The following is a 14704-nucleotide window of genomic DNA, read 5'->3' as shown; positions in this document are numbered from 1 at the left end:
GAGATTGCTCCTGCATACCTTTACAAAGCCAGTTGAGACCACGTTTCTCTCCCATAGCCAGCAACAGAAATCAGGAGTCCTGCTTCCTAGCGTTCTACTGCTGCTCATTGAATAGTTGGGCAACCCACAAGCAAAGTGTGTGTTGTGACCTGCTTTGGTGGCTGGTGCATAGCTACTGGAAACCCTTTTAACTCAAATGGGAAAGTAGTGTGCTGAGCTACGGATCTGGAGTTTCTGAGTTCAAAATCCCCTGATGACCCATGTGGGAGGTCATTACAGTTGCTGATGAAGGAAGTCTTTACTTTTTCAGTTTTCTAAACAAACAAACAAACAAATTAGAAAATTCCATGCAAAAATGATGTTAAAATGTTTTGAACATTGCAAAGTCAAGCACTCAAGAGTTAGGGACTGCTAAAAATAAAGTTTTGCATGCAACCGTAAATCTGCCCCTTGTACATATGTTTTATGAAATAATCTATAGTTACATCATCACAGGCAGGTTTTTGCTTTGTGGCACAGATTTTTGTGATAGTCCATCCCCAGGCTGTCTAAGTGAGATGATCTTTTCATAGTTAAGATATTCACAGCCATAATCATCAATTCTGCATCGGGGTGCGCCCAGAGGGACCCCTGCACCCAAATGGAGTCCTGTTTTTTCCAAGTCACGTCTCAAAAGCTACTTGTCTGAATCTTTACTGTTCATCATCCTTGTGTAAGTAGGGCATTTGTCCGACCATAGTAGGGGAGTTTCTCTGTGTTCACACTACCATGGCTGATCCGAGTGACGAAAGGATCTGAGTCCCTGCTCTGATTCACTTCACCCCAGTTCTGCCCACCTGCACTTCCCTCCTGGCCCTGCGTGAACAGGACTTGCATCACACAGGGAAGACTGAGACCAGGGGTTTCTGGGTGTTTACCTCAGTCTCTCCATGGGCAACTCTAAGCAGGGACGAGGCGCCCCTAGTCCAGGACACACCTACCTCACGTGTTACCCTTTTAACCTGTAAACCCTGCAATTCACTTAAACATCTGTGCACCCAAAACTGTTCCTTTGGGCATTGAAGAGCCCTTCACAGTGTCCCCATGGTGAGGAACTGGTTTGGGTACATTTCAGTGCAGCAGCCTCTAAAGTGCAACAAATTTATGAGCCTGGTGTCTTCTTCCTGGACCTGGACCTGCTGCTCTGACGCTACTGGCATGGCACTGCCCCCAGATGGGAATGGACTCTGTGTGACAGAACCCATTCTGTGCCTTTGCTTCGACCTCCCCTCAGGCCACATCCCTCTCTAGGTCTGGCACTTAGTGCCCTCCGAACCAACTCTGTCTCAGGTGCTCAATGGCCTCCCAACCGGCCATGTCCCCCTCTGGCTCCAGTTTTCAATGGCCTCCCGATAGACTTTTGGAAGGGGCCTGTATCTTGTTCTCTCCCTAGGGCGTAGACTGATGCACCAGACCCTGCTGTGATGGTGGGAGACCCACCCCACCACTTGCTCTGGGGCTTCTTCGCTCCGGCTGATGCTCTGACTCTGGGCTGCAGCTCCAGCTGCTGCACGCTCCCTGGCCCAGCTCTGGGCTGCAGCTCTGGCTCCCTAGCTCTGCTCTTTGGCTGTTGCACTCTCTCAGCTCTGCCCTGGCAGCTCCAGCTCACAGGGAACAAGGGCCCTGGGCTCTCAACTCCCTCATTGGCTTGCTCGCCCTGACCATCTAGCTGACTTGGAGTGCTGGCCTCTCCCCATTGGCTCTAGGGACCCGTCAGTCCCAGGATCCTGACTCCTCTTCAGCCCTTCCCCTTTCCCCTTGGAGGGGGCCAACCAAAAAACCACTACATTTCAGTAAGGGGCCAATAGCCCCTGATACTTGTACTCAACAGGGAGGACAAAGCATCATTCGGTTTTCCTGGCTCACAGAAGAGTCACCACAGACTCCTCTAGTTCGGGGTTCAATGCCTAGTTTGTAAAATCTCAGATTACCCCTAATTTGCCATGGGGCAAATTCCTTCTTGCATCAGCAGGTGATCAGTTTAGGCCTTTATGTGTGAGGGTTAAGAGTCCTCACTGTTTTATTGCAGCGGGTGGAAACTGTGGACACTGTATTTATTCTTATGTGTTTTAAGAACCCATTTTCATCAGTACATTAATTGTAATGGTACACTCACTGACATAGGGCCTTTCACCTGCAGACTTCAAACCCCTTCCCAAAGATGAGTAGCATTGTCCCCATTATAAGGCTGAGTCCCAGAAAGGCTAAAGCCTGAATTTTCAATCTCATGTTGGGTGCCCAACCAGAGACAGTGGGTGCGTGGCATCAGGCACTCAGAATTAGTGGGAGTGTTTGGAGGGTTAGGCCCAGATCACAACCTGAATCAGGGGAGAGTTGGGAATAGAAGCCAGGTCTCCTGAAGGCCAGTGCCCTGCTCTAACAACTAGGTCATGCTGCCTCACGGTTTGCCTTGAACAGCTGCCAGGTCCATTTGTCTGTATCAGCTGCCTTTATTGCCAGGTAGGGTGCAGAGATCTGGTGCTGCAGGCTGCAGTGTGGCTGGTGAAAGGAGAGCCCTTGCTTTCACATCTGGCAATTTGGTGGAACATTTGGCTCTCTGTCCTAACTATGCAGGAGGGGCCAGTCCTCTCTTCACTCTGCCACTTGTTCAGTCTAGCACTCTTTTCCTTTCTCCCAGGACTCCTTGCAGCAGCAGACCATGCAGGCGATCAGCCAGCTGGCCATCCGGAAGTACCAGGCCCGGTGCCAACAGGATGCCCTAAGGGATTCGGCCAGCAGCTGCAGCTCAGCCCCCATCTGTGCTATCTGTCTGGAGGAGTTCAGTGAGGGCCAGGTAGGACAAGCTCACGCTGGAGCGGCTGTATGCGTAGGCTGGAAGCCGGATAGCGAGTATGGCCAATCACGGCTCTGAACTCTCTGGGCAGAGGTGCTGTTGGGAGGGGGGTGCTGCACAGCTGTTCAGGGCTCTCTGTAAATGGCAAAAGGAGCAGTGTGCTTTGTGGGGCAGGGCATTTCCTGGCCCTGTGCTTTGGAGCAAGCCTGCCCAAGCTCAGTATTGCTGCCTACTGTACCAGCATGGGAGCAGGGGCCTGTGAGCGCTTTAAACCCAGAGCCTCACAGAGATTTAGGCACCCAACTCCCATTGAAATCAGGAATTAGGTGCCTAAATCTCTTTGAGAATCTGGGCCTTGGTCCTTTGGGGGTCTGGCCTAGGCTGCTCTGGGATGCTGAGGTGATGCCTAACACCAAGAGCATTTTTCCCTGTCAGCACCTGTCAAGACAAGTGGGATCCTCTCGCTGGGTGTGTGAACCTGGCTGCTGTTCAGGTATTCCAGCCTTTGTCACCTCCAGACCAGATTACTGTGACACGCTGCCATTGGGATCCTTCAGACATGACGCTGGCACAGAGCGTGGCTCCCCTGCTGGCAGTCAGTTAACACCGTGAAGGTTAAGGGGTGACTTGATCACAGGGAACAAATATTTGATATGGGGCTCTTCACGCTAACAGAGAAAGTCTTACACCATTCAATGGCCGGGAGCTGAAGCTAGACAAATTCAGACTGGAAATTAGGCATGCATTTTTAACAGTGAGAGCAATGAACCATTGGAACAACTTACCCAGAGTTGTGGTGGATTCTCCATCACTGATGATTTTTATATCAAGATGGGATGTTTTTCTCTAAGATCTGCTCTAGGAATTACTGTAGGGCAGTCTCTGGCCTGTGTTATGGAGGGGTGAGACGAGATGATCTCAATGGTCCCTTCTGGCCTTGGAATCTATGAATCAGTTGTATCTTTCCAGGACCAGGTGACTCCAGAGCTCCATGGCCTGGCCTGGCTGCCAAGACATTTGCACGGAGAGTTGGGGGTATAGGGAAAGCTCTAATGGGTTGAGGCCTGGTTCTCTGAGCAATGCCTCTCCCCAAAGGGTACTGCACCAGTTGCACTCAGAACTGGGGCCTTTGTTGGAGCCCTCGGTGTCAGAGGGCTGCTGACAGGGCATTCCTCCAGAGGGCTTTGCAATGTGTTGCCCCACTCGGATCCCAGAGCTTGGACACTGCGGAGGCATGGGCTGGTATGCTCAGAGCCAGCTCGCAGCATTAGAGATTCTTTGGTGGTCTTGTTTTGTGCATTGGGAAGTGCCCGGAGTGTGGGATCAGGGCTGATCCAGGGGGCAGGGAGAGAGACGCCTCCCCACCCACATCCAGCTCCCTCCAGAGACCTTGCTCTGTCCACTCAAACCTCCCCTCTGTCTCTGTCTAGGAGCTGCGGATTATTTCCTGTTCCCATGAGTTCCACAGAGAGTGTGTCGACCCCTGGCTACAGCAGCACCACACCTGCCCGCTCTGCATGTTCAATATCATTGGTAGGGCTCCAGCAGGGGCCAAATCGCCCATCAAAAGCACCTCCCAGCAGGAGTGTGTGTGGATGGGGGGAGGGGAGTGTGGTATGTGGGGGGGGGTGTTTGTGGTGTGGGTGTGGTGTGGGGGAAAGGGTGTTTGTGGTGTATGGGTGGGTTTGATGTGGGAGGATGGGTATTTGTGCTGTCTTTGTGGCGGGGAGGGTCTGGTGTGTGTGTAGGTGAGTGTCTGGAGCGTGTGTGATGTTATGTGTGTGGGAGAAGGGGGGTTGTGTGCCGGGGGAAGGTGTGGTGTGTATGGGGGTGGGTGCTGTGTGCGGGGGTGGAGTGTCTGGATGTGTGTGGGGGGAGGAGGGTTGTGGTGGGTGGTGGGGTGTTATGTGGGGGGGGTTGTTATGTGCATGGGGCCGTTGTGCTGTGGAGGGGCGGGTGTGGTGTGTGTGCAGGGGTGGGTGTTTGGGTGTGTGTGGGGAGGGCATGGTGTGTGTGTGTGGATATTTGGGTGTGTGGAAGGGAAGGGATTTGTGGTGTGTTGGGGGTGGTGTTATATGTGTGGGGTTTGTGGTGTGTGTAGGGAAGGTGTGGTGTGTATGTGTGGGTGGGTGGGTGTTGGGGGGGTGTGGTTTAGGGGAAGGCTCACCAGGCTGTACGAGAAGCAGTAAAAGGGTCCCCCTGTGCTGGGAGGGACAAGGAATATTTGGGTATCAGGCACAGAAGAGAGGTGGGTCAGGGCAGGTGGGAGAGTGGGAGGGGTTCTGGGGAGGGGTTGCCAGGCACTGGGTGCGTGGGGTGCTACCCTGGGGAGGGGTTGCCAGGCGTTGGGTGTCTGGGCGGGGTTCTGGGGAGGGGTTGCCAGGTAACTGTGGGATGGGATGCAGACGTGTAGTGGATATGCCCTTTCTGTCTCTCTAGAGGGGGCTGCCTTTGCCCAGCCTGCGCATTTGAGGCAGAATCCCCAGGATCTGGAACCCGGGCAGCGGCTTCACCTCTTCCGGCAACACCCAGGACACGCCCTGTATCGCCTCCCAGAGGCCCACCCCCAGGGGCGGCTCAGAAACTTTGCTTCGCAGCTCCCCCATGGCAACCCCTTCTTCCATTCCCCAGAGCTCTCCCAGTTGGATTTAACCACCATGCACTATATGCCATACAGGCCAGTGGGCTCCATGGCCACATGCAGCCATCAGCCCTCTCTAGCCCAAGGCCTAGGGAATGAGCAGCACCGAAAATCTCCAGCATGTGGGCAGATGCCATCTTCTCACAGGACCTGCCCACTTCAGCACCAGACCCGTTGCCTGGGATTCAGGACGGCGGTAGTACCAAGACAGCACCATGCTGCCCCTCTTCGTCGGGGAACCAGTCATGGGAGGCAGCAGAACAGCAGTGGCTCAGGGGAGAGCTATCTCACATTGCACAGTGGGTACCTGGCTGATGGTCCAGGCAGTGACTCCAGCTCCGGACCCTGTCATGGCTCCTCCAGTGATTCTATGTTGAATTGCACAGACATCAGCCTTCAGGGCATCCATGGTAGCTGCTCCACTTTCCGCAGCTCCCTGAGCAGTGACTACGACCCCTGGGTGTACTGTAGCTCCACTGACAATGGCCAGGAGCAGCTGCAGTCTCCAGGGGAGCCAAGGCTAAGGTCTTTGGACTTGAAGGAGACCGGCAGCTCTGCGTTAGCCAAGAGTCAGATACTGACTCATGTCCATTATCACCACCACAGGCACCATCACTACAGGAAGGACCCAGAATGTCCGTCTGGGAGATCAGGCCAGGAACCCAGCCAGCATAAGCCCTGGTTTTCGGGGGCCGTGCACAGTGCTCGGACACAAAAGAGGACTGAGAAAACTCGTCACTGCAAACAGCCTCTTGAAAGCAGCCCAATGTCCCAGGATGCATCTCTGTCAGGACAGCCCTCCTGTGTGCATCAGGGACCTGACCACTCAAAGCACCTCTCCTCTTCTGCAGATGGGTCTGACTTCAGCTGGGTGGCCAGTAAGCAAGCTGGAACAACTGGTCCATTGCCTTTCCCAATGTTACAGAAACATGGCTTACAAAGCCGTCACCCCAGAAGGAAACGGAAGTGCCGCCCGGAGCCTGCCCTGGCTCACCTCTCAGAGGACTCAGACATGCACAAAGACTGCAATGTTCACATTCACTATGGCCACTCCCCTAGCTACTGCTGCTCCCCAGACGTTCAGCCACTGTTGCCAACAGCCCCTATGCCCTATTGCTCAGGCTCTCAGGTGGTTTGGAAGTGCCTAGTCCCGCCCTCCAACTTGGAGTCCCAGCAGCAGGACAAGGACCTATCAGAATGGGAGGGGAAACCCATGTATCCAGTTGATTTCTCAGGGACAGGCACCACAGAAGGCAACACGAGTCTTTACCTCCCCTGCCAAACTCTGCAACACAATCAGGGTAAGTTTGTTAGTCACCTCTGCTTTTAGCAAACCTCTGAACAGTGGATTGTACAATTAAGGGTTCATATATAGACACTGTGTGTGTGTGTGTGTGTGTGTGTGTGTGTGTGTGAATGTCTGCATATATACACCACGCATTACCCCAAGCAACTGGCAACTGAGAATGGATATTTTCAGAGTTCAGACATTAGATCACAGAATCATAGAAGATAAGGGTTGGAAGAGACCTCAGGAGGTCATCTAGTCCAATCTCCTGCTCAAAGCAGAACCAATCCCCAACTAAATCTTCCCAGCCAGGGCTTTGACAAGCCGGGCCTTAAAAACATCTACGGATGGAGATTCCACCACCTCCTTAGGTAACCCGTTCCAGTGCTTCACTGCACTCCTAGTGAAATAGTTTTTCCTAATATCCAACTTACATCTCCCCCACTGCAACTTGAGACCATTGCTCCTTGTTCTGTCATCTGCCACCGCTGAGAACAGCCTAGCTCCATCCTCTTTGGAACCTCCCTTCTGCTACTGGAAGGCTGCTATCAAATCCCCCCTCACTCTTCTCTTCTTCAGACTCAATAAGCCCAGTTCCCTCAGCCTCTCCTCAAAAGTCGTGTGCCCCAGCCCCCTAATCATTTCGTTGCCCTCTGTTGGACTCTCTCCAATTTGTCCACATCCCTTCTGTACTGGGGGGCCCACAACTGTACACAATACTCCAGATGTGGCCTCACCAGTGCCGAATAGCGGGGAATAATCACTTCCCTTGATCTGCTGGCAGTGCTCTTACTAATGCAGCCCAATAAGCTGTTAGCTTTCTTGACTCATAACCAGCCTCTCGTCCACTGCAATCCCCAGGTCCTTTTCTGCAGAACTGCCGCTTAGCCAGTCGGTCCCCAGCCTGTAGCGGTGCCTGGGATTCTTCCGTCCTAAGTGAAGGACACTTGTCCTTGTTGAACCTCATCAGATTTCTTTTGGCCCAATCCTCCAATTTGTCTAGGTCACTCTGGATCCTATGCCTACCCTCCAGGTTATCTACTTTTCCCCCCAACTTAGTGTCATCTGCGAACTTGCTGAGGGTGCAATCCATCCCATCATCCAGATCATTAATGAAGCTGTTGAACAAAACCGGCCCCAGGATCGACCCCTGGGGCACTTTACTGAATTCAGAAGGGCCTTGCTTTTGTGACCACACTACCTGATATTTTTAGCCCTGGTAAATGAAGCAGGTTTACATTTAGTAATTGGGCAGGAGGCCTCTCAGAAAAAGTTCGGTGCTATAGGAGGTGTTGCTTATTCACCGGGTAACGTGAGGCCTTCCTGTTATCAGTGCAGCATAGAATGCACTTTGCTCCCAGAGTCGAGAATGAGGTCCTTTGCTTCCATATGCAGCCCGTTAAAGACAATGAAAAGACTCCCACTCACTTCAAAAGGCTTTGGACAGAAGTGGTTATACACGGGGTAACTCCACTGTTTTCACAGGGTCCTGGTCCCGCAGCGGAAGAGGGCCATGAGAGCTTGTTGCAGAGCTGCTGCTCAGGGATGGGAACCTCCCAGTGCTCCAGCCTCCAAAATCATTCAGGCTGCACTTTCTGCACAACTATGTGCTAGCTGAGGGGTGCGTGGGAATTGGTGGCCTCCACTGCAGGTGATGGGCATCTCAGGTACTTAAAGCCTTGGCCTAGAGGAGGGAAGCACCTAACTCCAGAGTCTGCAGCTGCCTAGGGCCAGTGCTGAGGATTTAGAACCCTTAGTGCCACCATTGCAAGGTTCAAGCATGCTCAGCCTTGGAATTGCCACACCTCCCTTGCTAGCAGCTGCAGCTATCTAAGGCTGGACTCTGGCAATTGGCCCCATGGCTGTAGCCAGAGAAGCTGCAGGTGGCTCTGTGACTACTGGGGGCCATTAAGCTAGGAGTGGATAAAGAAACTGGAGTTAACCTCAAGGAACAGAGGTCACCTGTAGGAAAGGAATGTCAAGGGAAGCAGGGAAAGAGGAAGCAGATCAGGTTTGCAGGGGGAGAATAGCCCCAGCTGGCTAGGGAGCACATCCAGTGATGAGCTGCCAAAATCTTAACAACTGGTCCCCTCCTCTCCCCATGAGGGGGTCATAGAATCATAGAATATCAGGGTTGGAAGGGACCTCAGGAGGTCATCTAGTCCAACCCCCTGCTCAAAGCAGGACCAATCCCCAATTAAATCATCCCAGCCCGGGCTTTGTCAAGCCTGACCTTAAAAACTTCTAAGGTAGGAGATTCTACCACCTCCCTAGGTAATGCATTCCAGTGTTTCACCACCCTCCTAGTGAAAAAGTTTTTCCTAATATCCAACCTAAACCTCCCCCACTGCAACTTGAGAACATTACTCCTTGTCCTGTCCTCTTCTACCACTGAGAATAGTCTAGAACCATCCTCTCTGGAACCACCTCTCAGGTAGTTGAAAGCAGCTATCAAATCCCCCCTCATTCTTCTCTTCTGCAGGCTAAACAATCCCAGCTCCCTCAGCCTCTCCTCATAAGTCATGTGTTCCAGTCCCCTAATAATTTTTGTTGCCCTTCGCTGGACTCTCTCCAATTTATCCACATCCTTCTTGTAGTGTGGGGCCCAAAACTGGACACAGTACTCCAGATGAGGCCTCACCAATGCCGAATAGAGGGGAACAATCACGTCCCTCGATCTGCTCGCTATGCCGCTACTTATACATCCCAAAATGCCATTGGCCTTCTTGGCAACAAGGGCACACTGCTGACTCATATCCAGCTTCTCGTCCACTGTCACCCCTAGGTCCTTTTCTGCAGAATTGCTGCCTAGCCATTCGGTCCCTAGTCTGTAGCGGTACATTGGGTTCTTCCGTCCTAAGTGCAGGACCCTGCACTTATCCTTACTGAACCTCATCAGATTTCTTTTGGCCCAATCCTCCAATTTGTCTAGGTCCCTCTGTATCCTATCCCTGCCCTCCAGCGTATCTCCCACTCCTCCTAGTTTAGTATCATCTGCAAATTTGCTGAGAGTGCAATCCACACCATCCTCCAGATCATTTATGAAGATATTAAACAAAACCGGCCCCAGGACCGACCCCTGGGGCACTCCACTTGACACCGGCTGCTAACTAGACATGGAGCCATTGATCACTACCCGTTGAGCCCGACAATCTAGCCAATTTTCTGCCCACCTTATAGTGCATTCATCCAGCCCATATTTCCTTAACTTGCTGACAAGGATACTGTGGGAGACCATGTCAAAAGCTTTGCTAAAGTCAAGAAACAATACATCTACTGCTTTCCCTTCATCCACAGAACCAGTCATCTCATCATAAAAGGCGATTAGATTAGTCAGGCATGACCTTCCCTTGGTGAATCCATGCTGACTGTTCCTGATCACTTTCCTCTCATGTAAGTGCTTCAGGATTGATTCTTTGAGGACCTGCTCCATGATTTTTCCGGGGACGGAGGTGAGGCTGACTGGCCAGTAGTTCCCAGGATCCTCCTTCTTCCCTTTTTTAAAGATTGGCACTACATTAGCCTTTTTCCAGTCATCCGGGACTTCCCCCATTCACCACGAGTTTTCAAAGATAATGGCCAGTGGCTCTGCAATCACATCCACCAACTCCTTTAGCACTCTCGGATGCAACTCGTCCGGCCCCATGGACTTGTGCACGTCCAGCTTTTCTAAATAGTCCCTAACCACCCATCCCTGCCCCCCGGGATCCCAGCCCCATCTACCCCCATCCCCTGTCCCCTGACTGTCCCCAGAACCGGGCAGGAGGGTCTCGTGGGCCACCGTAGTGTGTGCCCACCCCACCCCTAATAGCCAGAGGGACCTGCTGGAGGGGCGAGGTGGGGACTTCCGGCGGTGCTTACCTGGGGCAGCTCCCGGGAAGCATCCAGCAGCACCCTCTGGCTCCTAGGGGCAGGGTAGCATAGCTAGGGTGGGAGCAGGGGGAGCGGCCGCTCCCCTCACTGATCACATCAAAAGTGGCGCCTTAAGCACCAACTCCCTGGGTGCTCTGGGGCTGGAGCCCCCACAGGGAAAATTTAGTGGGTGCAGAGCCCCCACTGACAGCTCCCCGCCTGGCCCCAGCTCACCTCACCTCCGCTCCGCCTCCGCCTCCTCCCCTGAACGCGCCGTCCCGCTCTGCTTCTCCGCCCCCGCACCTCGGCTTCCTGCGAATCAGCAGTTCACGCGGGAAGCCAGGGAGGGCTGAGAAGCAGGCGGCGGCTTCGCGCTCAGGCCCAGGGAGGCGGAGGTGAGCTGGGGCAGGGAGCGATTCCCCTACGCGCCCCCCGGGTTACCTGCTGCGGTGCGGGTGGCCCTTCTCGTGCCCCCCCCCCCAGCTCACCTCCGTCTCCTTGGGCCTGAGTGCAAAGCCGCCACGTGCTTCTCAGCCCTCCCCGGCTTCCCGCGTGAACAGCTGATTCGCAGGAAGCCGGGGGGCGGGGGGAGAGAAGCAGAACGGGGCGGCACGTTCAGGGGCAGAGGCGGAGCGGAGGTGAGCTGGGGTTAGGGGGGGCACGAGGAGGGCCACCCGCACAACAGCAGGTAACCCGGGGGACGCGTAGGGGAATTGCTCCCTGCCCCAGCTCGCCTCCGCCTCCCTGGGCCTGAGCACGAAGCTGCTGCCTGCTTCTCAGCCCTCCCCAGCTTCCCGCGTGAACAGCTGATTCGCGGGAAGCCGGGGGAGGGGAGGGGGCAGAGAAGCAGGGTGGGGCGGCGTGTTCAGGGGCGGAGGCCGAGTGGAGATGAGCTGGGGCCAGGCGTGGGGGTGGGGAGCTGCCGGTGGGTGCTCTGCACCCACCAAATTTTCTCTGTGGGTGCTCCGGGGCTGGAGCACCCACGGAGTCAGTGCCTAAGGCGCCACTTTTGGCCGGTTGTTAAATTTAGAAGCCCTTTTAGAACCGGTTGTCCCGCTAAAAGGGCTTCTAAATTTAACAACTGGTTCCCGCGAACCGGCTCCAGCTCACCACTGAGCACATCCAAGGTAGAAGAGAAACAAGCATGGGGAGAGGTGGTGGTGACCAAGACGAGAGCAGGAGAAAGGCTGGTGTCTTCAGCTTCCCAAAGGCTAAGTCCTCACTTTGGGGAAATGATGTTTGCAAGCGGCTTGCTCAAATGGCAGGATGGGTGCTGAGGGAGGCATTTGTCAGAATTGATCGGGTATTTGCTGGCTGTGAAACTTTATTGAGCTGAGGCCAGAACAACACACAGTGGCTGGTGACATAAGGTGGTACTGGAGACATGGCTATAGAAGGTTTGAATGAGGAAGGAGATAAATCTGTGGGGAGTTTCCCCAGATCATTATGAAAGTTCTGCTCACTGTGGAGACTGGTAAACCCACAAGGGTACAGCTCAGTGAGAAAACCTGGGGGCTGGGGAAGCTGGGCATGGCAATGCAGCTAGTCATGCAGAGGTGTGTGATCAAAATGAAAAATGTCTCTGAGATTCAGTACCAGGGACACTAGGGCACCAATGGCCCTGCCGGACCAGGCCCACACTCGGAGCCCACAATGACGACATGGGGGCCCACAAAGATGGTTGGCGCCAGAGCCCACAAAAGGTTAATCCGGCCCTGGCAGTGACTATGCAACAGCAAGTGGCGGTGGTGCTCGGGAAGCTTACAATGCCAGATTGCTATGCTGCAGTGGGCAATCAGTTCAGATTTGGACTATCCACTGTGGGGGCTGTTGTCATCCAAATGTGCAAGGTTATTAACTGTCTCCTGCTATGCAGGCCTGTGACTCTCGGCAATGTGCAGGAAATAGTAAGTAGATAAATTTGCAGCAATGGTGTTTCTAAACTATGGTGGGATGACAGTCAGCACACACATCCATATTCGGGCACCATCCCACCTGGCCAGTGAATATGTACACGGAAAAGGCTACTTTTGCATGGTTACACAAGTGTTGGTGGATCACCAGGAATGCTTCACTGATGTTCACGTGGGCTAGTCAGGGAAGGTGCCTGACACTTGAAGAACACAGGACTGTTCAGAAAGTTGCAAGCAGGGACATTCTTCCTCAACTGATTCATTCGCACTAGCAATGTTGAAAGACCCATAGTGATTCTGCAGGACCAAGCATATCCCTTGCTCCCCTGACTCATGAAACTTTACACTTTCCACCTCGACAGAACCAAGGAAAGATTCGACTCCTGGCTGAGCAGGTGCAGGATGACCGTTGGATATGCATTTGGGAGACTCCAAACTCACTGGTGATGTTTAATGCTTAGATTGGATCTCAGCATTCCTATTATTGTTGCAGCATGCTGTGCATTATATAATATCATCATGAGGTAAAGGCTCCTGGCAGGGCGGCATGAGGTGGACCAGCTGTCTGCTGAATTTGAACAGCCAGACACAAGGACTATTAGAAAAGCCAACTGTGGAGCCATAAGGTTGAGGGAGGCCTTAAAAGAACTTTATAACTGTCAGCCATAGCAATGTTGTGTGATGCTTTTGGGAAATGTTGTGCCTTCGTGTGTATAGACCTTAAATATGGGTGGGATCTTGACTCCCGTTGTGAATTCTGTCATGTGGCATGTCTGCTTGGTGTAAGCTGGTATAAAACATGGACTCTGAGTTTCAGAAAATAAAACTTTATTGGGGGCAAATAAACAGAAAACAAAGCTAAAGTGCAAATAAACAAGTTAGAAACATTGAAGCAGTACTGTTAAGAGGGTGACCTATATTTATAAAAGCTGAGTAAAATAATAAACATACACATTTACATATTGTGACGGGGCAAGGCCAGATGGCTATAGAAAAGTAGTGGGAGATAGATATATTAGCTCCAGGCTAAACAAATCTCTGGTACCAGGATAAGTTAAATGGCAGCTGCTCCAGGTCAATTAAGACACCTGCAGCTAATTAAGAACTTTCCAGAAGGCAGGGAGAACGCTAGGTTGATTGGGACACCTGAAGCCAATCAGGGGATGGCTGAAACTAGTTAAAAGCTTCCCAGTCAGTCAGGTGGGTGTGCATGTCAGGAGCTGTGGGAGGAAGTTGTGCTGTTGGAGAGACTGAGCAGTACACACCATATCAGGCACAAGGAAGGAGGCCCTGAGGTAAGGGTGAAGTGGAGCTTGAGGAAGTGGGGGCTGCTGTGGGGCTGCTGTAGCCCAGAAAATTGTATGTGTCATGTTTCTAAAAGGTCAGCTACCATAGCTGATACTATTAGGGTCCCTGGGCTGGAGCCGGGAGTAGAGGGTGGGCCCAGGCTCCCCCCTTTGCCCCCTCCCCCCTGATTAATCACTGAGACTAGGAGACAACAGAGACTGTGCAAGGGAGGATAGCTTCTCCTCACCTCCCTTGCTGGCTTATGATGAAAATGGCTCAGTAGACTGTGACCCTTGTCTCTAGAGAGAGAAGGGTTACATGGAGGGTCACAGAGAGCCTCTGAGGCTAGCAAAATCCGCCAGGAAATGCGGGACCCACGGAGACAAGGACAGAGCTTTGTCACATTATTAAAAACATTTTACAATGTTTCATTCGTGGTAAACACACGTACTGCATGGTTCTTGTTGGCTGATCCTACAGTTGTCACAGGTCAGTGTTGGTATAGTCATGATTCTCCTAGTTCCGGCTTGGATGGCGTGCTGGGAGTATGGATTCACTCTGTGCTGCCACCTGTTATGTTTGGGGCTATATGGAGCAATGCCATGGAGTTGCCATGGATTGGAAAGGCTGCTGTGGAGGGGGTCTTTGGACAGACTGTTGCTTGGGAGGTTTAGATACTGAGTGTCCCTGGGGTATGAGAATAGGGACTGTGCAGGTTGGTTTGAGCTGATATCTCTTGCTCCTGAGGATGACAAAGGCCCAGAGAACACAGCTGCTACTGGCATCCCAAGGCTTCACTGGCTCATATACCACTATCCTGTTTATTGCTCTGTTGCCAGCCGAATTCATTGCAGAGTGGCATGGGGATGTCTCCTATCCCGGGGAAGAAA

The 14704-nt window shown here is 52.8% G+C and overlaps 1 protein-coding gene across 3 annotated transcripts in view; it reads left to right on the top strand.

Annotated features, from left to right (window-relative positions):
- RNF43 (ring finger protein 43) overlaps nt 1-14704 on the top strand; it is a 130709-nt gene that overhangs the window by 94701 nt on the left and 21304 nt on the right. For all 3 annotated transcript variants that reach the window (XR_012155431.1, XM_073315639.1, XM_073315640.1), the window contains 3 exons: nt 2678-2833; nt 4264-4366; nt 5273-6775. Coding sequence is in view for 2 of the 3 variants with exons in the window: in XM_073315639.1 (XP_073171740.1) it covers nt 2678-2833; nt 4264-4366; nt 5273-6775 (1762 nt within the window). In the remaining variant the exon portion in view is untranslated. The remainder of the gene's footprint in view (nt 1-2677; nt 2834-4263; nt 4367-5272; nt 6776-14704) is intronic.

The sequence above is a fragment of the Lepidochelys kempii genome, chromosome 17 (assembly GCF_965140265.1).
Source record: "Lepidochelys kempii isolate rLepKem1 chromosome 17, rLepKem1.hap2, whole genome shotgun sequence".
In the NCBI taxonomy this organism is placed as follows: Eukaryota; Metazoa; Chordata; order Testudines; family Cheloniidae; genus Lepidochelys; species Lepidochelys kempii.
The sequence above is the reverse complement of the archived record's forward strand: the minus strand, read 5'-3'. Positions and strand labels throughout refer to the sequence as shown.